The 24,611-nt window shown below is 53.7% G+C and overlaps 1 protein-coding gene across 2 annotated transcripts; it reads right to left on the bottom strand.

The window, feature by feature from the left end:
* Positions 1-2,247: 2,247 nt before the first annotated feature.
* On the bottom strand, positions 2,248-24,339 carry KCNG1 (potassium voltage-gated channel modifier subfamily G member 1). Of its 2 annotated transcripts, XM_024128418.3 has the most exons (3): positions 24,107-24,339; positions 12,220-13,019; positions 2,248-8,304 (listed from the first exon to the last, which is right to left on the bottom strand). In XM_024128418.3, exons 2-3 carry the CDS (start codon positions 12,991-12,993, stop codon positions 7,534-7,536), a joined length of 1,545 nt encoding a protein of 514 aa, XP_023984186.1. In that variant the 5' UTR covers positions 12,994-13,019; positions 24,107-24,339; the 3' UTR covers positions 2,248-7,533. The 2 variants fall into 2 exon arrangements, with proteins under 2 accessions (XP_023984186.1, XP_007116181.1); XM_007116119.4 differs by lacking the exon at positions 24,107-24,339 and having other exon boundaries at positions 12,220-14,833.
* Between the last annotated feature and the right edge of the window lie 272 nt (positions 24,340-24,611).

Below are 24,611 nucleotides of genomic sequence, written 5' to 3'. Positions count from 1 at the left end.
CCCTAGAAGCAGGGGGCTGAGATGGGGAATGAGGGGCATGTGCTCTATTGAGATGTGCTCTCAGGAGAAAGCTGCAATGGAGAAGGGAAGCAGGATTGGGCAGGGGAAAAGGTAAGCAAAGATGTGGTTTTGCCTGGAGTTTAGTTTCTGCCTGATCCCACAGGGAGCTCTGAAGCATGAACAGCATCACAGAACAAGTTCCGCCTTGAGGCAAGGGGCTGAGGACTTGCACCTGTGTCAGCCAGTCGTGGCCGTGAGCTGGCTTGGTGGGGTAGGGCTGTAACGTCGAAGGCATCTCTGGATGCTGTGATTCCCTGGAGAGGGGGCTGCCCTGAGTTATGACAACACAGCATCCGGCGGCTGGACAACTACAGCTTCTTCTACCCATGTCCTCACTCAACAGCATCCAGGGCAGGAAGGAGGAAAGAGGAGAAAAGTGCTTTCTCATATCAGAGGGAAAATCTCCCCAGCGACCTCAGACAGACTTCCTCTGGGGTCTCGTTTGCCAAAACTGGGTCACGTGCCCACCTCTGAAGACTCATTGCAAAGGGTGATGGGATTACCACGGTTGGCGTAAACCCTGGGACTGGGCAAACGGGACCTGCTGGTGGGGAAGACGGGGAACGGCTTTCACATGGGCAACTAGCAATGTCTGCCCCCAGCACTGCCTCAACTCTGGGGCTGTGGTGAGGTCCAAGCACCGATCGCAACTCTGTAGACACGAGCGGTTGTTACTTATTTTCCCTCTACCTCTTTCCCTGGTCCCTGCAGGCAAATAGGTTAGGCCTCCTTAACAGAGATGAGGCTACCCTCATAACTCTCCCAGATCCTTTGCTGAAGTTCTGGGCACACTTGGGCTCTTGCCTTGGGCACGTGGAGGAGGCTGGAGGGCCCATCCCAAGTCTCTGCCAGAAACCATAAATCTTAGTGTTTGGGGATGTGCTTTCAGCTGGGCCTTCCAATTTGTTCTCCTTCAAAAGCAAAGCACAGCCCAGCAGCCTGGAATGGGAAAGATTGAATAGCTGAGGGCAACAGAATAAAGGTATATATTTATTACTTTTGCCAGTTCCCTTCTCTTCCCCAGAACTGCCCCTAGGAACCTTGGTTGACTTTCACTGCTAAGTAATTTTTATGCCTGTTTCAAAAGCCTCTGAGCTCCTAAAATGAGGCATTTTCCATCCAATCTTTTTTATGGAGAAACAGCTTTTATCTATTTAGCAGCTATTCTGTTAAATGGGGTCACGTACCCACCTCCTTAGGCTTGTCCTTATTAAATGGACTTGTCATTTAGAGAATGAGTCTAAGGACTTTTTTTTTGTGTGTCCCACGTATATATAATAATAAACATGGTGGAATGCCAATAGCTACCAAGTAACCCAGACCTGGGACGTAGTCCTATTAGGTTCTTTTTGCCCCCTATTTTTAAAGGCAAGGCTAGTTGGTGGCTTTAAATTTATGACAACAAATTTATTTATTTGGACATTTCTAGGTCATTTGGGTAAATGGCACGTTCTTCTCAGAAAAGAAAATGAAAAAAATATTTCGGGCTCTGTTTTATGTTTTCAAACAAACTCCCACAGTATCCTTTTATACATTTAATTAAACATACATGGATGTTGATGGAGGACTAAATTTACACGGTGGAGGGACTTCCCTGGCGGTCCAGTGGTTAAGACTCTGCGCTCCCAATGCAGGGGGCATGGGTTTGATCCCTGGTTGGGGGAACTAAGGTCCTGCATACCATGCAGAGTGGCCAAAAAAATAAAATAAAATAAATAAATTCACATGGTGGAGATGGTTTCCAAGCAGAAATCATCGGGTGACCTGGGGGTGGGGGTGGGTTATTTGACTGCTTAATTGTGGTGCCCTTTTACAGGAATAGACTGTGATGAGAGCCATGCCACCATACGTATGAACAAATACGGTTGATACGTGTATGTATTTTGTAGGACTCTGTATAGAAGTAAGGGATCCACAGATTCATTTATTCAGCAAATATTTATTGAGCACCTACTACGTGCCAGGTGCTGTCGTAGACTGGGGATACTGCTGTGCAGGTCCCTGCCCTCATGCAGCTGACCATCTAGTGGAGAAAGAAAGCCCACGAGCAACAAATAGATGAGGTATTGGGTGATAATAAGGCTCGAAGGACGAAGCAGGTTAAGGGGCTGGGTGTTTTAAGTATAGATTTTATTATTATTCAGGTACGGCGAGGCCAACAGATCAGGAGACAATTGCCATTGAAAAGATAGTTTGTTATACTCATAGTTCCCAAGAGAAGGGGGCATGCCACATCGTGGGGGGACACATGGGGAAGCACAGGGCTGGTCAGAGGCAGAGGGAAGGGGTAACTGTGGGCAAGAACTTTACAGAGGTTTTTGAGGGAAGGAGTGGGCGAGGCAGGGTAAGCAGGCTTAGGATTGGCTAGTTTGAAAAATTTCAGCGAGCCCTGGGGCATAGGGCTGTGCTTGGTTGTCTGATCTGGCCCTGGGGTGATGAGGGCATGTGGACAGTGGCCTGGTGTGTGAGAGCCCAAAAAGGGAGGTGGAAGGAGGTGGCTAAGGGTATGGAATCCGGATTGGTTGGTTTGTATTTGCAAAGCACGCTTGCGGGTGAGTGGTTTACCGTCTCTAGGAACTGGCTGTCCCTGGAAGGAGCAGTCCTTGCAGGGTCTGCAAGGTCCCGGATGTCAAAGCATCAGAATACAGAAAAGAAAAGCCATGGTTAATACACTGGGGTCATGCTAGAAGTGTGGTCTTTTATACAGGCTGTGGGGAGGAGGTCAGATAAGGGCTCTCTGTTTAAGCGACATTTGAGCAGAGACCCTAATAAAGAGAGGGAGCACGTGGATATACCTTAGGGAAGAGTCTTCCAGGCAGAGGAAACAGCAAGTGCAAAGGCCCTGAGGAGGGACTGTATTTGGTCTGTTCATTGAATAAAGAGTTTGGTGTAGCTGAAGGGAGAGATGAGGAGGTGACAAGGACACCAGGTCAGGGAGCTGGGGCCGCAAGAGACACTGGCTTTGACTGAGTGGGATGGAATGTCACCAGGTTGGGGGAGACACTCTGTGCAGAGGATGAGTACGATCGGAGTTGCGTTTCAACAGGGTCCGTCTGGTGCTGTGCAGAGAACAGAGGGGAGGGGAAGCAGGAGAGCAGGGAAACCAAGGAGGAGGCTTCAGCAACAATCCACGTGGGAGAGGATGGGGGCTGGACCACTGGAGGAGGTTAAGTGGCCAGATTCCTGATATAAGTTAACAGGACTGGATGGAGAGATAGCAGAACCAGTGTTAGGAGGAATACTATTTTTTTTTTCCTGGAGGAAAATATATGTGAGGCCGTTTTAGCAAATGTAAATCTGAGTGAAAATCATGCTTCCTTTAGCTGATGTCTTTTTTTCTTTTTCTTTTTCTTTTTTGGCTGTGCAGCTTGCAGGATCTTAGTTCCCCAACCAGGGATCCAGCTCAGGTCCTGGCAGTGAAAGCACCGAGTCCTAACCACTGGACCACCAGGGAATTCCCAGTTGATGTCGTTCTCCATGCTCCTACAGCTCCCTGAGCCTGCACCCCCATCATCCCACGTGTGCAGAAATCTTTTATTCACGTGTCTTTTTCTCCATTAAATAATAAGCACCTCTGGGGCAGGGACTGAGTCCAGTTCTGTTGTTTTATTGTTTTGTCCCCAGCTGCTCTGAGAGGGCCTGGCTCAGAGTAAGGTCTCTGGAAACGTTTGTTCAAAGAGTGTCAACTTTGCAGATCTGAGTTTTCTCCGTAGGAGGAAGGATTCTCGCAGTGGGGCCACGTGCCCACAGGCTCCCTCGACATCTGGTGGGATGTCCAGGGCTTCCCCACCTCTGGGCTTTGCACTGGCTGTCCCCTCTGCTTGGATGGCTGCCCCTTCCCCTCCTCCCGGTCCCCATTTCAATGTCACCTACTCAGAAAGTCCTTCCTTGACTCTCTTCAGGGGCTGCTCTCCACCTCTCCTCTGGCCCCAGTCGCTGTCTGCCAGGTCACCCTGTGCTCACCAACATCAAAAATTATTTTCTTCAATTTGCATTTCACTGTCTCTCTCTCCCCATCACTGTGTGGGCCCCATGAGGGCAGGGGCCTGGTTCTCAAATGTTCACTGGGGTAGCAGGGGGGGGGTTGGTGGCCATTCGGATCCCCTCCAGTGGGAAGGGTGCCAATGCCCAGCAGCTGCGGTGCCAGGTGCTAAAGGCTCCCACCTGTGCTTCCTGGGGGACTGGCTTGGCTGGCTGGAACTGTCCTGCAGGATATGGCAGGGGTGTCCAGTCAGGACCGGAACTAAAGAGAGGTATGTGGGTCAGAGTTACGCAATTGCAAAGGCAGATCCTGTCTTTATTTTGTTCATCATGGGTTTTTAGCATTAGTCTTGATTTTTGAAAAATATTGCATTGAAATAGGATTTATCTTGATTACTAAGGTTTTTTTTTTTTTTTTGACTCCCCCTTAAATTCTGTGCCTGAGATGAGAGGTCCCAGCCCTCCTCAGAGGTGGGCTGAGAATCTGTACTGTGAAATCAGCCTTTCCCAATCCCCACTGGGAGTCTTAGGGAAGCCCTGAGCTCAACTGTAGATGGGGGATGTCCATGGGACCTAAAAAATAAGACAAGTTTGGGAAAGGTCTGCTTTGCCGTTTCCCCTAGAGCAGTGCTTTCCACTCACCGTGACTTTCACCGCACGCAGTTAGCGGCCTGTAGCGGGCTCAAAAGGGAGGTCCCCTTAGCACCGTGGGAAGAATTGTGCCCCCAACTTCCATCAGAACAGCCCTTATTCAGTCCAATTTTTAGCTGGGCTTCTTTATCAGATTTCATATTGCTAAAAAAGAGTGGACAAGCCACGATGGTCAAGGTCGATGATGGTCCTAGAAGTGGCTAGTTAGGTGTCCTGAGGCCTCCGGATTCTTAATTAGGGCAAAGGATCCTCAAGCACCACTCTGGGCGTGAAGGTCAGTATCTCGAGCCCCTTTGTCCCTCAAGGGAGGTCTTGAGAGGTGCCTGCGTCTGGGCCTCCACCTCAGCCACCAGCACAGATGAGAATCTGGGCAAGAAGATGCCAGAAACCTGGACCCTCAGTGACCCCACCTCCTCCTCTGCCCTCGGTGTGGTGGGCGCGCGACTCCCCTCCCAGCGTGGCCCGTTCTGGGCTCCCCCCACCTCAAATGGTATTTGCTTTCCCCTCCCTGGAGTTTTAAAGGCTCTTTGTGTGTCACGTTTCTGCCTGTTTTGCGTTTTCAATTGTCTTCCGTTCTCTCTTAGCCACTTCGGAGGGGGGAAAGGTTCATTCCATAAATCTAAGGTATTATCACGGTGACAGCAGTGCCTGATCTCTATGACACCCACCGGGCTCGGGAAGGTAGAGCTAATTAGTTGGAACACTTACTTTTCAGGCGTGAGTCACTGGAAGCAGGTGTCGGGGGAGGCTTTAACGAGGCCCTCGTGACTGGCATGATATTTCCAGTCGGCATCACTGCGTGTACAGTGTGCAGAGGTAGCCCTGCCCCTGCCTCCCCACCGGGTGAGTGAGAGAGAGAGAGAGAGAGAGAGAGAGAGAGAGAGAGAGAGAGAGAGAGAGGTGCTCGGACGTCCCGTTTTCCAATGTTAAAAGCAAAAGCCTTTCTACTTTCTGGCCCTTTTTCTTGCTTCCCCTCCGTCTTTCATTCATTCCACAAATGTCTGTTGAGTACCTGCTGGCTGCCGGGCCCTGTGCTAGCTGTTGGAAGTCAGCCGTGAGCTCTATCGCTGAATTCCTGCCACGATAGCACTGACCTCCTTGGGCGGGAGACAGACCATAAGTGAGGAGCGGAGAAATAAACAAGGCAATTCCCGAGGCCGACAAGTGTCTGGAGAAGATAAGCTGGGTGAGACAGACTGCGTGGGTCCCCTGCGTGCTGGAGTGGATTCTGTAGGCAAGTGGTCAGGAAGGTGATGGGAGGAGCCAGCTCTGCAGCGTTCGGCGGGAAGGGCGTTCCCGGCGGAGGGATCTGAATGTATGAAGGCCCAGGGCGGGAAATGGGCTGGGTGCTTCTAAAGAGCAAGTTTGGAGGCCAGCGTAGTTGGATGGAGTGAGCGAAAGAGAGACACGTGGGAAATGGGGCCGGAGAGGGCAGCAGGCCCAGGCAATGCCGGGCATTTGCGCTTTGTTCTCAGCCTGCTGGATGCCGCTGTGTGTTTAGGCAGGACAGTGTTGGGACCAGATTTGTTTTAGAGCTTGCTTTCCGCAGCTGGCCGAGGGGAGGGGCCGGGGCCAAGGCAGCAGGCATTTGGGGTGGAGAAGCCAGCGATGCTGCGGTATCTGTGAGGCGGAAGGCAGGCGTGTGACCGCCACCTGGGCGCCAAGCCCCCTCTCCAGACTGGCACCGAGGGGCTCTGAACTCTGCGAGCAGAGTAAATCTGGTGGGCTGCCCTGGGGCTCCCTCTCTACCTGGCACCATCCACGCTGCATGAGATCGGGAGGTGTTCCTGGTCGGGTGGGTGCTCTGTAGGTCTTTGAGGGGCCCAGGGAGGCCTTTGGGGGCTTCAGACTATGCTCTCAGATGGCCCAGAAAACTGTGGTCCACCTTCCCAAAGCATCAACCTAATGTCATCTAGGTTTACGTTTAGATTCAGATAAACGGTCTGAAGCATTTTTTTTTTTTTTTTTTCAAAAAATAAACGAGGCATAGAATTGAAAAATCCACACTGTTTTTTTAAAAGAGAAAATGAAGTGATTTCACCTTTGTAGTCAGCAATGCTGACTTGGTATCTACTTGGCTGTTAGGGGTGCCTTGGGGAGAAAGTTTGAGAAACAGGCCTTAAGGTGCAAAAGAGGAGAACAGCAGATAGGAGAGAAGGAAAAAGGAGGGAAAGAGAGGCCTGGAGGTGGGAGGAACCAAAGAGATAGAAGAGTGAGGGACTGCGGGCTTCACCAGCAGTTTCCCAAAGGTACCTGCCCCGTTTTCCTCCAACCCCACGGGGACCCCACCAGGCATGAAGGACCCAAGGAGACAGGCCCTTTTACTTCTGGTTCCCACACTGGCTGGCCTTGCTGGGAAGCGCCGTTTCCTCTCTTAAGAGAGCTCCATGGAAGGCTTTTTCTCTCTGTTTCACCGGTTTTCTGTAATTGCTCATGATCCATGCTAAAGACAGACGTGTAGCTGCTGCTGTTGGTGTGTTTTCTCTAGGCAGCCCCAGAAAGCAAGTCTTTGCTGGGCGTGTTATTTACACGGTGGAAAGAACAAGCCATTTCCTTACTAGGGAGACAGGCATGGGGGCTGGGGCGGGCGGGGGCGCCGACAGGGCCGTGCGCTGGGCTTCCCCTCTGGACTCTGGGGGCCAGGGAGCCCCTGCGGATGGGTGCCGGGACATCCTCCCCGGGGCGTGGCTCGGTCACTCCTAGGCCGGGGCTGCGCTCAGAAGCAGCACGTGCCTTCGAAGGCTTCTGTAGTGACGGCGATGGCTTCAGGCCTCCGAGGGCGGGCAGGGCTGGGGGTGTCCCGGCGGCGGCGGCGGCGGCGGCGGGGCGTGTCCTCTGGGCTCAGTTGTCGTCTCTGGTGTCTGAGGAGGCACTTCCAAACAAGACGGCACTGTCGCGGGACACGCTGCTCAGCCGCGACTTGGTTCTGATGAGGAACTGGGTCCTCCGGAACATCACCCTCTCTTGCTCCTGCTTGAGCTCCAGGTAGGAGCGGGAGAAGGTGTGGAAGATGGAGGTCACGGGGAAGGCCATGAGGAGGATGCCGCTGAGGATGCTGCTGAGCGCCACCACCTGGCCGGGCGTGCTCCTGGGTACCATGTCGCCATAGCCCACGGTCGTCATGGTGATGACAGCCCACCAGTAGCAGGCGGGGATGCTGGTGAACTCGGGGCTCTCGGCCATCTCGTTCTCGACGACGTAGAGGAGGGGGGCAAAGAGGGCGACGGCCACGCAGAGGAAGAGCAGCAGGAGCCCGAACTCGCGGGTGCAGCGGCGGGCCGTGAGCCCCAGCGTCTGCAGCCCCAGCGAGTGGCGGGCCAGGCGCATGACGTATAGGATGCGCAGGGCCCGCAGGACCCGCAGCACCAGCCCCACCTTGTCCAGGTAGCTGTTGCCCGTGCCGGGCTTGCGGCGGTCCGCGGCGGCGCCGTCCACCAGCAGGGTGATGTAGTAGGGCAGGATGGCCACCATGTCAATCAGCGTCAGCGGGCTCCGCAGGAAGGCAAACTTGCTGGGCGCCTGGATGAGCCGCAGGAGGAACTCGAGGGAGAACCAGCCCACACACACAGACTCCACGATGAAGATGTTGTGGCACATCGGAGAGCACTGGCCCTGGGAGAGAGGGGAGAGGTCAGCGGTCCCACCAGCAAGGGGCACGGGGCTCTGCCCCGGCTGGGCTACCCGGGTGCAAGGTGGTCTGGGCATGATGCCTGTCCCTGTCCTGCGGCCCCGAGTCCTCTCTCTCTCTGCTTATGCTCACTCCCTGGTTGATCCCGTGCAGACCTAGGGCTTGAAGTACCATCTCCACACGGACCATTCCTGATCTCTCTCTAGCCCAGACCTCGCCCCTGAACTCCAGACCCCACACGGGCTGCCTCCTGGGATGTCTGACCGGTGTCTCCAACTCATCATGTCCCGAAACGGGTTCCTGATTTCTTTCTTCGTAACATTTCTTTTTATTGAGATGTAACTGACATATAACGTGGTGTACAAACTTAAGGTGTACAATGAGTTGATTTGATATATTTATATATTGCGATATGAATAATTATCGTTCCGTTTATTGTGTTGAGAACATTTAAGATCGAGTCTCTCTGGGCTCCTGATTGCCTGCACACCTGCCCACCTGTGGGTTCCCTTTTTAGCGATCAGCAGTCCCATTTTTCCGCGTGCTCAGGACAGACTTGGCCTCATCCTGACGCCTCCCCTGTAATCCTCGCGAAATCCCACTGGTGCTTCATTTAAAATGATTCCAGAGTCAAAGCACTTCTCACTCTGTGCACTGCCCCACCTGGGTCCAGCCGCCGCCCCCTCTGACTTGCACAGTTGCAGGCACCTCCTCCCTGGGCTCCCTGGTCCCTGCAGTCCATTTCGCACACACAGCCAGAGGGACTCAGAACATGAATCGGATCCTGTCCCTCCTTACTGAGCGTCCTCCATGGCTCAGAGAGATGGCTCAAGTCCCCCAGGAGCACAGGTGGCCAAGCCACCACCTCTCCCACTTCCTTGCCCCCTGCCTGCCTCGCTCACCTGCTCCAGCCCCACGGGCCTCCTCACTGCTCCTCCAACACCCCAGGCTCACCCCCAGCTCAGCGTTGACTTTTCTTGACTTTCCCTGCAGGATTCCTCTTCCCCCAGACACCCGTATCGCTCTGCCCTCCCTTCCTCCAGCTCTTTGCTTCCATATCACCTTCCCAGGGAGGGCTTTTGGGACCTTCCCTGTTTAAATGACCCCCCCCCCCGGCTTTGTCCGGTACCCCGATTCCCCTTATCTTGCTCTATTTGATCGTAATGCTCATCGTCTTTTAATATGCTCAATAAGTTACTTATTTACCATGTTTATCGTCTGTCTCAGCCCTGCCTGCCTGCCCCACTGCCCCAGGAGACTGTAGCCCCACAGGGCAGGACAGTTTGTGTATTGTTCACTCTCAGGACCCCAGTGCCTGGAAAGGCCCAGCACGTGCCCAGTGATCAATTCATATTTGTTACCAGGATGGACGGAGGAGCCCTGGCCTGGTGTTTAGACGGGGTGTCAGGTGAAGGCCAGGCAGGCAAAGGGAAAACGGCGGAGGTGGCCCAGGTGGGGTGGAGGCCTGCTGGGGAGCGCAGCCATCTTGCTCATCGCCCCCTGATGGCTGTCCCAGGAGAATTCAGTCTTGAGGCTGCCTCACCGAATTCTTCAAGAGAAGCTGGATATTTGGAGTTTTACATGAAATCTCCTGGGTTTTAAATGTTGTGACAATTCAATACAAAGAAAGCACTCCATGGTTCACTCAAACACATCTGTGCGCCGCATCTGTCACGTGGGCTGCCGGCTCGTTGCTCTGGTCTGCAATACAACTGAACGGTGGACCGTCCCCAGTGGGTTTGGACCTCAACCTCAAAGGGGCCTTTGGCAGAGAGGGAAGGCACAAATGCTTCTACCTGGGGCATCTTGTCGGTTCCCGGGCACAGCTGGGTTCTACCAGACCTGCTCTGCTAGCTCTTTCTCTAGGAATACGTGAGAGGCTGGAGAGATGAATTAGTACTTGGTGAGGCTTTGAGGTCTCAGACCTCTGGGACAGGAAGCCCCCTCCTCCGGGAAGCCTTCCTGGAGTGCTTCCCCTCCAAGAATCCCCAGCACAGTTGGTGGTCCTCTCACAAGAGCCCCCTTGGCTTGTGTGTCATACTTATGGTCACGGGGCTGTCACCTAGACTTGAGCTCCCTGAATCTGGAGACCCACTCTGGTCATCCTGTCCGGCCTGTGGAGCCTGAATACAGTAGGCACTCAAACGTGTACTCAGGTGAAACAGTGAACCCCACTGGTCCCCCAAATGAAGTAGAAGAACAGCATTTGTACTGAGTCATGAAAAAGGCCGGGTATTTTTTTTTTCAAGCAAGTATCAGAAGTTGAATAAAACTGTGGCTTTGTTAGTATTTTCCTGATAAAATCAGTATGGTGTACGTTGGAGCCAAGAAGAAATCTACACTAAACACAGGTGCTTCCAGACAGGTCTTAAATGACGGGCATTTCCTCTTTTCTTGGTAGGCACGTATAATCCTCATAGTGGGCACTTCCTGCACGCACAGTCGCCAGGCAATGTTCCAATCACTTCCCGTAGACCCATTCACTGAACCCTCAAGTGCTGTGAGGTGAGCCTGTTCACAGCCTCTTGGACATGTAGGGAAACTGAGGCACAGAGAGGTTAAGTAACTTGCCTACAGTTACACAGCCAGAGTGGACGAAGTGGGATTCAAATTCAGGCCGTCTGGCTCTAGCCCTGCCCCCTTCATCACTACCCCTTATACTTCTCAAAAGTTCATTTTACTGGTTGAGTGCTGTTTTCTTGACACTGGTTTTAAAAATTCAATGTATTAAAAAAGAAGTGCCAGAAACTCCCTGTGAGTTATAAATGCAACACTATTGCTACTTTTCCCATAATATATGTGTGAGGAAAAACCCTCACATGGTGAGTGGTTCTAATGTCTGATCAGAGAGTTCACGTAAAGCCCCTAGCACATGCAGGGTACACAGCCAGTGCTCAATAAATGCTGGCTGGCATGATATTTATGTTGAGTTCCTACCGCCATACTACCTATTTCTCCAATGCCTACACCATTTGCACCATCTGAACCTTTTGGTCTGTCTTGAGACTTGCTTCCAGAACCCCTATGTATGGGGAAAGGGCCCCAACTCAAAGGCTGAGGGTCTCATACATAAGGAGGCTGAACTGTGGGGCTAGATGAGGTCCCAGGCTGCCATGTGGCACCCATACTTCCATTTTTAAGAACCGGACAAGGGACTCAGTCAGACCTGCGTCTGGGCAGGCTGCTTTGCCTCAGTGTTCTCAGCTGTCAAGTGGGTGTGAGAACACCTCCCATACCAGGATGCTGGAACATTCGCTGAGAAGATAAGACGCAGGCAGAGTGGCAGCCCAGCCCTTGGCTCCTAGTAGCCGCTGGCTAAGTGAGTGGTATCCCTGAGAATTGGACACACACCCCGTCAGGCCCTGGAGTAAACACTTTATGGGAATTCTCTTATTTAACAGAAAGAAATGCTCACTATTTGAGGTCATGTGTACACACACACATCTATCAATAAAAATCAAATTCGGAACCCAAAAAAGCTTTCTGGGATATTTTCATGCAACGGAATTAGGAAGGCTGAGAAAGGATGCAAGTTGGTGAAATAAATTTTGATGGTATACGTCATGTGCTTAGCTTGGGGCCAGGTACATCATAAATCACATCATCCATCCATCCATCCATCCATCCATCCATCCAGCAGAGAGTGGCTGAGTGCCTCCTCCCTGCTGGACAATGTTGGGGGGGGCGGGGCACAGCGCAGACCTGTACAGGCATGGAGCTTGTGTTTGAACGTGGAGACGGGCAACACACATGTAAGCACACTTATAAACGTATGTGAGCACAATGATGGACTGGGGTGCTGCTCAGCCAGTGCACTCAGGGAAGACCTCCTGGAGGAGGTGACAGTGCAGGTGAGAAGGCTGTGCACTTCTGGGAGGAGAGTGGTCCTGGGCTCTTACCTTCTCCTCCTCCTCCCTCAGGCTGGGTAAGGTGCTGATGGAGAGGTTGACGGCGGTGACGGTGACAAAGAGCACCGACAGGCAGGCGAACACCTTGCCGGGCAGCCCTGAGTGCGGCCTCTCTACCATGTCGCGCAGTCTCCGCATGCAGCGGCCCAGGCGGCCCTCGCCCTCCGTGGGGCCCTCGCTGTCGTGGTCCTCGCTGTCCAGCGGGTCGTCCTCATCCTCCCGCTCCACCATCTCGGCGAACTCCTCGATCTTCTGCAGGTAGCGGCGCTTGCAGCAGCCGTCCAGGTGGTCCTCGGCGATGCCCCAGTAGAGCAGCTCCTCCTGGAAGGACAGGGCGCACATCTCCCGCAGCAGACGCAGCTTGCCAGCCCGCAGGAAGGTCAGGATGGTGCCGAAGGCCCCCGGGTTGCGGTCGAAGAAGAACTCATTGCAGGTGACGTCGTAGTCATCGCACACGTTGAGGATGTCGTCGAAGTTGGTGCAGGCCTTGAGCTGGCCCAGCCGCGTTAGCGGGAACTCCTCCAGCGTGGTCCAGGGCAGCGAGTACTTGATGCCGCCCACGTTGATGATGATCTGGCGCCTGCGGTCCTCTGGCTGGCCGCCCTGGTGGGGCTCGTCTTGTGGCCGCAGCCGCTGGGCTCGGCGGTAGAAGACGCCCTTGAGTGATTGGCTTTGGGGGAAGAAGGCCGGGTGGAAGGAGGCATCGGAGGCGCAGCTCAGCGCGCTGTAGTCGTAATCAGAATTGTCTCCCGGTAAGAGGGTCATTTTGGGCCTTCACATCCCTCTCGGGCCTGGGGGGAGAGGGGAGGAAAGACCCACAGTGACTCCTGAGTCTCCCCGGATGACGCTGATTCTGCAGATGTTTGCTGATATGGACTGAATTGTGTTCCCCCAAATTCACAGGGGGAAGCCCTAACCTCCAATGGGTTGGTATTAGGAGGTGGGGCCTTTGGGGGGTGATTAGGTTTAGATGAAGTCATGAGGGTGGAGCCCCCGTGGTGGGATTAGTGCCCTTATAAGTAGAGGAAGAGACACTAGAGGTCCCATGTGAGGGCACAGTGAGAAGGCAGCCACCTGCAAGTCAGGAAGAGAGCCCCCATCAGAACCCAACCATGCTGGCACCCTGATCTCAGACTCCCAGCCTCCAGAACTGTAAGTAATAAATGTCTGTCTGCTGTTGTGGTTACGAGCATAGATTTTGGAGCCACGTGGCCTGGGCAAGTTACTCAACCTCAATGTGTTTCAATTCCTCATCTGTAAAATGGGTATGACCATATGATCTACTTCACAGGATTACTGAGAGGATTCAATGAATTATGTACTGTCTAAGACCCCTTAATACAGCGCCTGGGACATGGTAGGTACTCAATACTTGCTGTCTACTATTATTTTAAAAATTATTTTATTTTATTTATTTTTTGGCCGTACAACGTGGCTTGCAGGATCTCAGTTCCCTAACCAGGGATTGAACCCGGGCCATGGCAGTGAAAGCCTGGAATCCTAACCACTAGGCCACCAGAGAACTCCCACTGTCTACTGTATTAGTATTTAACTCAAATGGACACCTTGTATTCCTTCCATACATGGAAAACTGATATCACTTGCCATAAATCAGGGTCAATGTCCAAAAAATGCACAGTTGTCACAACAGTGCCATGTTTGCTCATATATCAGTAAACATTATCTTGAGGATACAGGAATGAATTGGACAGGCATGCTCACTCCTCCAGAAAGCCCTCCTTGGCTCTTCCAGCTAAATCGAATGTCAGCCCCCCGCTCCCCACCATTTATCTTCACTGCACTTGTCACCTGTTTTCGAATGATCTGTGTGCAAGCCTGGCTCCTTAGTAGACTGCTTGCTCCCTGGGGGAAGAGTGTGCTTTACTCATCTCTGGATCTCTGTGCCCAGCGGTGTAAAAGCTCCAAGAAATGCTCAACAAATGAGTACGTTTCCTGTTGCTGAGGCCAACACGATGAGGGCACTTCTGAGAAACTGAGGTCGAAATCTCAGCTTCTATAGACTTCTTCCTTCCCCCCTCAAAGCTAAGGGTTTGTGCCACTAGAATGAGATCGCTTATTCATTCATAGCTCGTGGGCTGCATTTGGTTCACAAATATTTTGCCTGGCTTGGAGAAGATTTTGAAAATGGGGACATTTCATGTAAAAATTCGTATATCTTGGTCTCTTTTGAAAAATCAGACTATCTGGTAATATTTGGCCCAAATTCCAGCTGAGAAATGACTGCCCCCTTTAGGCAGGGCATGAATGCTACAATCTACCACAGTCCCTACCCCTCCCTGTTGTCTTCCTAACACCCGCTTTACTTCTCTCATGTAAGTTTCCTTCCTGGCCCCTGTAGGCATCTGAGTTTGAGACCCCTAGATGACAGCAACAGAGCTCTCCAGAATTCAGCTGATCTAGGGAAAAGCAGTAAGAGTCTAATACTTCGCTTTTCAAAATCACCATTCCTCCCCCCAGCTCAATTCCCCATGGATGCAAGTGGTACCAGCAAAGCCTATCAATTACAAATGGAAACCTATTTCCGATACCTGAGCGTCCATCTGTGCTACGGACATGTTCAGGGGAAACACACGCGGGTGCACACACATACACGCAGCCCTGCGTGGACGAGAAGCAGTGTTTAACAGGAGCCACGGCGGTTTCCACATCTGAAAGGGGCGCCTTCCTAACAGAAATTCTTTCACAAAAGCAAATCATCACTCCCCTCTTTTATCTTTGGGGCAAGCTATAGTTTCACAGATCAGGTTTTGGAAAACTAGCGTACACCCGTGTTTGAAAAAAATGATTTGATTTTAAAGAGTTTAGTGTTTTTAACTTCACCTAAAATTGGAACTCATCTCCTCAGGCAAAGCCTGCCAGAATCCCTTGAAGGAGAAAGATCGCTTTTAAGTGCGACCGCTTTTCAGCTCTGCTGCTTTATCTTTGCCACTAAAGACAAGAGGGAAAACGACATTCTGTTTGGCAAGAATAGTGATGAAGGCAAAGGAATATTCCTCTCATCCTGCAAGCCCTGGAGAGCTCTTGTGAAACCCCACATCTGTAATCACTTCTCTTCTTGCAGAATTTCTTCTTTCAACCCTCCTCGATTTCCCTCCAGCAGAAAGCTCCCCCAATTAACGATGCCTCATTTTTTTTCTCTCATGACCCATGTCAATTGTGAGTTAAAGCCTCAGCCTCCTGTGTGGAAAGTTGTCCTGTCTCAGAGACTTGTTAGTAATGGAGAGGGGAGAAAAAGCATGCTTCGTTCGGGCTGCTTGTATGCAGGGGGCCAGAGGGCCCTGGGGAGGCCCAGATGCTGGAATTTGCTAAGCGAGGGGTGGGCACACTTCTCCTGAGCCTTTGGTCTTGGGGTTACCCAGTCTGATGGGTGTGGGGTGACAGTTCTGCACGCTGGAGTCTCGGGTGAGGATCATAGATCAAACAGGCTCCAAAGTCCTGCTTCTGGGATATAATGCTTTTCACCCAGCCTGATACCCTCACAAAAAGGCTGATCTAACACCTACAGTGTTAGGTCTGTCAGTTCTCGAACATGGTGAAATTCAATGATTTTGCCTCTTAGGATCTATATGTCTACTTGGGAAGAGGAAGCCATTTGAGAAAGGGGCTCCGATGGTGGGGATGATGAGGAGGAGTCCTGAGGGAGCTGTCATTCATTCAGTCAACACTTATCATGTGTCGGACTGGGCTAGGTCTGGAGGCACAGCAGAGGACAAGACAGACCCAGCCCTGTCCTCACGGAGGTGACGTTCTAGTGGGGGAGACAGTCTCTAAATAAGTACACAGGCTGTAGTGAGTGTTGTGACGAAAACAGAACAAGGTGACAGATGGGAAATGACTGGGGGTCAATGTTAGCTGGAGGGCTAACCCAGGAGGGCTTCTCGGAGGAGGGGACCCTGGGGGCAGAGCCAGCCCTGGGAGGACCTGGGGGAGGGTGTCTCAGGTGGTGGGAATGGGAAGAGCCTGCTCCCCGACCTGGGGATGGGCTCGGATGATCAAAAACCAAAGTGAAGCCCGAGTGGCTGGGCAGAGTTGAGTGACGGGAAGGTAGAAGATGTGTGTGGGGGCATCGGCAGGCATCAGACGGAACTGGGGTTTATTCCTCGTGGGCGAGGCATCCTCAGAAGATTCAGGCTGGGTTGGGGAGAGCAGGCTGGAAGCCCCTGTAGTCATTCTGGAAAGAGACCATCGAGGTTTGGATCAGTGGAGGGGTCTGGAGAATTGGATGGATTTGGGGTGGACTTTGGTGGAAGAGCTGACAGGACCTGCTGCAGGACTGGAGTGTGGTGAGGGGGAAAGACTAGGCTGCAGGATGATTCCAGTGGTGCCATTCACCCAGGTGACCGATAGGTGGTGCTGTGATGAGGCCTGAGTTAGAGGCAGCCTTTCCTGGCTGTGGGATGATGGACAGGAGAGGGTGTGGGCAAATCAGGGAGAGAGAGCAGGGATGGGGGCCTCGCACATGGATGGATGGGTGGTGTCAGACCACCAAAGCTGACCTGATGATCATGCGTGGTCGGGGAGGGGATGGTATTAGCTGGTAGCTTTGACCTGGCTGGGCTGAGGTGGGCAGGAGGGCCAGGCTAGCAGCGATATGGCGAAGCCCAGAAGCCCTGTGCTCAGTGCCCGCCGCCCAGCACCCACTTCCCTGCTGAAGCTGCATTCCACCCCAGGCCCGAGTGGTCAGTGTGGGTAGACACCACTAGGGGGGCTGTGGTAGGCAGAATAATCCCCCCAATCCCCACCCTGCCCCGCCCAAAAGATGTCCATGTCCTTATCCGAACCCCTAGAACCTCTGAATATGTTAGATTATGTGGCAAGCAGGAATCAAGCTTACAGATGGAAATAAGGTTGCTAATCAGCTTGCTTTGAGGTGGGAAGATTTTCCTGGATTCTCTGGGGCCTCCACGCAACCACAAGAGTCCTTAAAAGATGGCAGAGTGAGGTAGGAGGGTGCATCAGAGTGATGCAACGCTGCGAGAAAGACCCGACTGGCCAATGGTGGCTTTGAAGATGGAAGGGGCCATGGGCCAAGGAAAGCAGGCAGCCTCTGGAAGCCAACACAGGCAAAGAATGGACTCTCCCCTAGACCCTCCAGAAGGGAACGCAGCCTGCCCACACCTTTATTTTAGTCCTGTAATGCCCATTTGAGACCTCTCTTCTCCAGAAGTGTGAGGTAGTAAGTTCGTGGGTTTTAAAATTATTAATTTTTTTTTGGAGTATAGTTGATTTACAATGCTGTGAAGTTCGTGTTGTTTTAAACCACTCAGTTTGTGGTGATCTGTTACAGTAGCAATAGGAGGCAAATACAGGGGATGTTGAGAAAAAGCTGGTTAGACTCCAGCTTGGGGGGCAACTTGCTGACTACCCCAAGACGGGGAAGCAGAAGAGCCCACTAGCTCTGAAGTCTGAACATCTGGGTTCAAGCCCAGTCACTCTGTGACTTTGGAAAAGTCATGTCCTGCCTCTGAGATGCAGTTTCCTTCTCTGTCAAATGCGAATATGAGTTGCTCCAACTTCCCTGAGTTATGCTGAGGACTAAAGCAGATTTCACGGGTGATGTGCTTGGCCCAGTGCCTGACACCCTGTGGCCCCTCAGTGAGCCTGCCGTATTATTATTAGCTATGAAGCGGGTTGGTGGTCCTCCCCCTCCACCAGCCAACTGTGACTCCTTTCCTGACCTGATCAAGCAGGACTGGAACCCAGCCTTGTCTGACCCCCAGAGCCCGTTGCTGGAGGGAGTGCAGTCTGGTATAGCCTCTGGGAAAGCCATCAGGGGTACTGAGGGGAATGTATCTTATGACCCAGGAAACCCACTCTTTGGTGTATTCCCCAGACCTGGGTCCATAGGGGTCGTGATAGACATTGTCTGTAATATATTATTTACACTCAAATAGTTGACTCAGCGTCTGCTTCTGGAGACTCACATCTAAGCGGGGAACAAGGCACAAGAATGTGCAGCTTGTGTTGCTTTGGTGCTAGGAGGTCTCCCACCGTCCCTCCCAGGGGGGAAATGAACAAGCGACGCAGATGGCGGATGCCTGGAGGTTGCACAGGAATTAGAAGCAACGGACTAGATGTAGGTTTAGCAACACATTTAGATCTTAAAAACATGGTGCCGAGTGGAAAAAGAAACAGAAGTTTACAGCACTATGCTATTTATGTAAATGAACACACACACAACATTACATATTTTACAAAGACTTGAGCACATGTGAGGACCTCTGTCAACCACAGGGAGGGTGCCTGGGAAGGCAGGGGGAGCGGAATAAGCATGGGGATTGGAATGAAGGGAACAGTGACTCAGGTGGCCTGGCACAGGCCAGTGATGAAGAGTGGTATGAGGTACAGTGTGGTTAGCACAACCCTGGGTTTTAATCCAGGTTTTAGAAAAAAGAAGAATACGAAAAACATCAAGCCACTGCGTTCGGAATCTCCCCGGACTCAGTGGAGTTAGATTCCCAGGCCCCTCCCCAGAGCCTCTCCATCAGAATCCCCAAGGGAGAGGCCCAGGAACTGGCATTTTCGAAGGCTCCCTGAGAGCCTGCTGACGTTTGAGAGAGAGGAAAGGGAGGGGCCAGGAAAGCCTGCAGACCCTCTAGCTGCTCTGGGCTTTGGCAGGAAGCCCCCTGCCCAACTGCTCAATCTCCTTGGGGTTCTGGAAGGCTCTGTGGATCCCACGCTAGGGGAGCTTCACTGGAGAAGCGGAGACCCTCTGTTTAGAGAGAAAAACCTTGTGCACTGGGGCTGCCTTGATCAAATGCCCCTTTGTGAGCCCACAGATCCGATGACACTCCCCATGCAATTTCTTTTCCTTCTTCCTGGGAGAAAGATGAAGTTCATGAGCTATGATGGAGGGCTGAGTATACATTTCCAAAGAGAAATGACCATTGAAGCCAGGAGGAGTTCTGAGGGGCAGCCCCCACCCCACCATGAGGCTGCTCTGTGGTCAGCATCTGACTGAGGGTGGGCTGCAGGGCCTGGGGGGTAGGACTCAGGCGTGGGGAGCAGGATGGGAGGAAGGTCTAAGTCAGGCTTGCCTGGCTGTTACTCCTGCTTTTGTTAATACCCATTCGGCCTGATACAGCCGTCTGCACCTACTGAGGCGCCGGCCCTCTTCTGGGCCTGTTCCCCCCTATAAAGTGGGGATAAGTGTGCCGACCTTACCGGGCTGTTATGAGGATGTGGTGGATGGAGGTTTGCTGCAGGTATGATCACTGTCACTTGATCTCTTATCCCCACGGCCGCATCCCATCAAGGACAGGAAGGATTCCACAAACTGTTATGTGCCGATCCCAACTGCTAAGACACCTCTTGGGTCTCTCCAGGGTTTTGACAAACTGCTGTCCTCTCTCGACTCCACTCTTCCAGTCCTAGGCCTGTCCCTCTTCTGAGCAGGAGGGGGGAATGCAGAGAGAGCACCAACCACTCACAGTGCTGTAGCAACACACGTCACAGCCTCCCATAATCACACACCAGGCGCCAGGCGCTGTGGAAGAGCCTTAACTGTGCGAGCCCACGTCCTTCCCTAAGAGGCAGGTGTTACTATCAACACCCCCATTTTACAGATGAGGAAATTGAGGCTTTGAGAAGTGAAAACTCATGACTCTGGTGATGAAACCAGACTCCAAATAGGTCTGTGGGATTCTGAGCAAACCTCTTTGACTCTGCATTTTACTGGGCCCCTGCATTGCTCATTCCTGGTGGGGCGGGGAGGGTGTCCAGCACCAGGAACAAGCCAGGGACGGGGTCTCTCGTCTCTATTTTCTATGCACACGCTTTTGAAAAGTGTTTGCGGATGGGGAGAAGCAGGCAACTGCCCATAGCTGGGGAAACATCTTTATTCCTACTGCGTATTTGCACAAGAGCAGAGTAAGAAATCAACAAAACTCCTGCTTGCGTCAAGTTCTCAGTTGCCATTTTGGTCTCTGGGCAGAACTCTCCTATGGTGGAGACAGGCACCAGCCAGGGGTGAGGGTGTGGCCTCTGGACCACGCTGCCTGGCTCACCATTTACCACCTGTGCAGCCTTCCGCAAATAACTTCACCTCTCTGTGCTTGAGCGTCCTCAGCTGTAAAGTGGGGGTAATCATCGCACTCTCCTCCTAAGTGCTTGGAGCCATGCCTGGCACATTAGAAGGGCTCTGTGCTTGCTAGAATGGCTTCTGCACAGCACGCTTGGCACCTCCCCTGCCCGCTCCTCCCCTCGCATTTCCTTTCTCAGAGGAGGAACGTGAAGCAGACAACTCCTTCCAGAGGGCTGGACCTCAGTGCCGGCTCTCCATCTCACCTGGCACTGAAGTCAAGTCACTCGCTTGGCTGGGCCTCAGTTTCCCCGTCAGCAATGTAAACTGATGGGCACGTTCCTGTGCTTGGAGAATAGTGGCCTCCCAAAGATGCCCATGTCCCAAGCCCTGCATGGAACCTATGAATATGTTACCTAACATGGCAAAAGAGATTATGCTGCTGTGATTAAACCGAGGGCCTTGAGATGGGGAGATGACCCTGGATCGACTGGTGGGCCCAATGTCACACAAGGGTCCTTATAAGAGGGAGGCAGGAGGATCAGAGTCAGAGAAAGAGATGTGATGACAGGAGCAGAGGTTGGAATGATGAGAAGCCAGGAGCCAAGGAGGCAGGCAGCCCCCAGCAGCTGGGAAAGGCAGAAACGGATTCTCCCCCCAGAAGGAACACAGCTCTGCTGCCCCCTTGATGTTAGCCCAATGAGACGCATTTGGACTTCTGATCCCCCCAAACTGTAAGATAATAAATGTGTTGCTTTCGGCCACTAAATTGGTGGTAATAGGTGGCAGTAAGAAATGAACCAAGTGCAATGCAACTCTCTTAAAAAAAAAAAAAAGCAGTTTTTCCTGAGCTCCTCGGTCTTTGGTTTCTTTCCGCCCACCCCGCTCCACACCTGCCAACTTGTGTGATCCCCTGACCCTGAGCGGGTGTCGAGGGCACCCCCACTGATCTCTCCAGGCGGCCCTTCCCCTGCCGGGGCAGCTTCATCGGTCAGGGTTAGGGCTCCTGGCTGGGCTGACGCAGAGATGGGTCACGCCGCATTAATCCTCAATTAACACGTTAATCAAAACAGATCCAGCCATTAGGCTGGCCCAGGTCCTGGCATGCTGGATCTCTGTGAGATGCTGTGCCCGCGTGGGGAATCCATCTTCCTTGGTTCCCTCCTGTCCTCGCTCGTTACAATCCAACCAGGCTGGACCTCAGCCCTGCTTCCTGCGAGCTGGGGCCCAAGTCACTGGGGTGGGGGGGATATTTGCTGGGAGCTGGGCTCTTTCCCCCACCCCACCACCCCCAAAGAGAGAACATGCCGGAGACGCCCCTCCCCCCAGACACAGGCAGCCTCTGGAGCCTCCCTACTCTGCTTCTAGCAAAGTAACAGTTTGCCTTCTACCAGGAGGGGCTTTGGGGTGGGAGCCGGAAGGTCCGTTCCTCTTTGCCTCCTTGCAGCCCCCCAATTTGGGAACGCAGGCGTAAGCAGAGGTACAGGCTTGGAGAGCAGTGAGGACCTTGGGGCAGCAGGAAGGGGACACCGGCTTAAGCAATCCCTCGTTTCTTATTCCTTAGCAAGTGTTGAGGCCGCGTGTCTGTGGTCAGCCGTGGCGGGGAAGGGAGGAAGGAACGAGGGAGAGCATGGCGTGCCCGCCCGCCTGGGGAGACGCAGGTGTGAGGCTGTGACCACAGGGCAGGGGAAGAGCTGAGGCACCATTCGGATCCTATCTGGAGCACATTCGCTCCATGTTCTGACTTAGTCAGTCAAATACTGGCTGCTCTGGAACAAAAATGGCCAGCGGGGATTGAGTGCTTGCAGCTAGACTTTCTTACCTCCCCCTTTATATTAATTCTCTTTAGAGTGGCTTCTCCAGCCGCCATTTTCCACCCAGGGGCTCCATCTCTGGGTTTAATGAGCCAACCAAGAGTGGATTCCCAGACCCTATTATCTTTGGCAACCGGAAATGTTGACTCTTCCTCACGTGTTCGGAAGGGGGATGTGGAGAAAAGACGGCCCAGGCAAGACACCTTTTAGGGGTCCAGGGGGTTAATTCCTTAGTCTCGGTTTGAGTCTCTCAGCCCTACATCCAGGACACATCTCTCTGCTCTTCTGTTCCCTGGGGCATCTCCCTCATCTCTTGCCAGAGCCCAGCTGTGTGGCTGGTGCAGAGGATTCAGAATGGCAGGAGCTTAGCCCCCAGATCTGCCCCAATCATACTCCAGGACTCCCCCGGCCTGGGTTCTCGAGGCTTGGGACAGGAATCCGGGCTGTCTTGTTTCTAGCACACTCACAGTACCCTGTGGGTTTGGAGTGGGTCCCACGACAGACATCTTTCCACCGGAATGGGCTGGCTTAGGGAATGACTGGTGAGGGCAACCCCCAGGGGCCATCCTCACCTGTCTTTCAGACACACCCTCCCTCCCTCCCCGCTCGGCAGGTGCCTCTGCAGAGCTCTAAGACACAGGACACAGGGTCAAGCTCCCTGGCTCCAGCAGTGGGGCTGGGGCTCCAGCAGTGCCAAATCTGCCTTGGAAATGTGCTCCGGGGGGGCTCCCTGAAGTGACTCTGACTGCAGTCATGTGTGTGGGTATCAAACACACCCTAGTGAATAAACCTCTGCTTAGATTCATAGAGTCAGAAGCAGCCCCTCCCCCATGAACACACACACAATGAATCAGAGCAGTTCCTACTCTCTCCTCCCACCTCCCCTGCATTTGTCTTGAAGGGTCAGCAAACAGGGTCTCTGTGTCCGTCTCGTTCTCCTTGGTGACTTTGGTGCCTGGCACCCTGTATGTACTTAAGAAGAGCAAGTGCTTAAGAAAATGATGCCTGCTGAATGGACAACTTAACTAATACACCCCATCGGTGGGAGCCTCCCTTCATCGGTATGGTTAGATCAGTGTTTCTCAGCCCCCCTTCTCCACTACCACCCTCCCCTAAAGAGCTTTTTAAAGACCTTTTCTTCTTATCCAACAACCTATTCCGGCCTCCCCCCCTCCCCTTGAGAATGAATGCAGTAGGCGAACCAAGGAAAGGCCGTTCTGCAACCTGTCCAGTGACATTCTGCCTACACACATGGGGAGGGGGGATGCTCTCCAAGCTGCAAGCTGGCTTCCATCCTCTCCTGCCCCCAGCCCATCCCTCTCCTTCACGGTTCTCTCCTCAGCACAGTGCCTCAATAACTGTTAAATGAATGAAATAATGAACGTGGGGCACTTGGCATGGTGAGCTGTGCGCAGTAGGTGCTCAACCAATCTTTGTCCAATCCGTGAATGAATGAATGAACTTCTCTCTTTTCCTTCCTCATCCGAAGACTCCAATCCATGCAGGCTGAGCCCCTTCTGGGTAGGGAGCCCCGGAGGCTGAGGAGTCCCCAGAGCCCAGCACACAGTGGGCGCTCAATAAAAGCTTGTGGCGCTAATGAGTGACTCAATAAAGCCCACTGACGGGAGGCTCCCTTCGGTGCTAAAGATGGAGTGAATAAGCGAGCGACAGACGCCCCCCTACCACCTCCCCCCAACACTCCCTCCTCCCTGGATCCTCCAGCGAGACGGCGAGAAACCTCTGCCACAGCCGGGATGTGCCCCCCCCCCGCCCTGTCACTTCGCACCCCGGGGAACCCCGGGAAGAAAAGAAGCTGGACCCGCACCATGACCGTGGCGAGCGCGCTCCACCCCACCGCCCGCTGCTGCTCCCAGGTCCTCGGTCGTCCCGGCCGCCCCCCTCAGTGGCTTTCGGGGTCCCCTCTGGGGCGCCGGGGCCACGGCCACGTGCATCTCCCCCCACCGGAGCCCGAGTCCGCCAGTCCGGCGGTGCTCGGAGAGGCTGCAGCGCGCCAAGTTCCCACCTCAAGTTCGCGGCACAGCGTCCCCACCGCGGAGTTGGCCGGGCCGCGGCTCGTCGGCGGGTCCCGGCGAGAACACGACCAGGGGCTGGAAGCCACCCGCGCCACCTCCCGGAGCTGCCGGCAAACTTCGGCCCCCGGGCCCCGCTCGGCTCCGGCACTCGGACCCAGGGCCACCCGCCTCTGCCTCCCGGTCCCCGCCGGGTTCCGAGTGCGCTGGGAGCGCAGCTCGGCAGTCGCCGAGGGAGGGAGGGAGCGGGGCGGGAGGCGGGCCGGAGGGAGGGGCGGCGCTCGGGGCGGGGAGCGCGGGCGGCGGCGGGGAAAGCGTGGGCCACGCGGCGCCGACCCCAGGCGTCCGGGCGGCCCAGGGCCGAGCCCGGCCCCTCGGATGGGCAGCGCTCCGCTGGGCGCCTTCCCGAGCCCCTGCCCGGACCGCACGCGCCGAGCGCCCAGCCGCCGCCCTCTCCCCTTTCCCCGCCCTCCCGCCCGCGCCCCTCCGCCCGCCTGC

The sequence above is a fragment of the Physeter macrocephalus genome, chromosome 14, assembly GCF_002837175.3.
Source record: "Physeter macrocephalus isolate SW-GA chromosome 14, ASM283717v5, whole genome shotgun sequence".
Lineage (NCBI taxonomy): Eukaryota > Metazoa > Chordata > Mammalia > Artiodactyla > Physeteridae > Physeter > Physeter macrocephalus.
The sequence above is the reverse complement of the archived record's forward strand: the minus strand, read 5'-3'. Positions and strand labels throughout refer to the sequence as shown.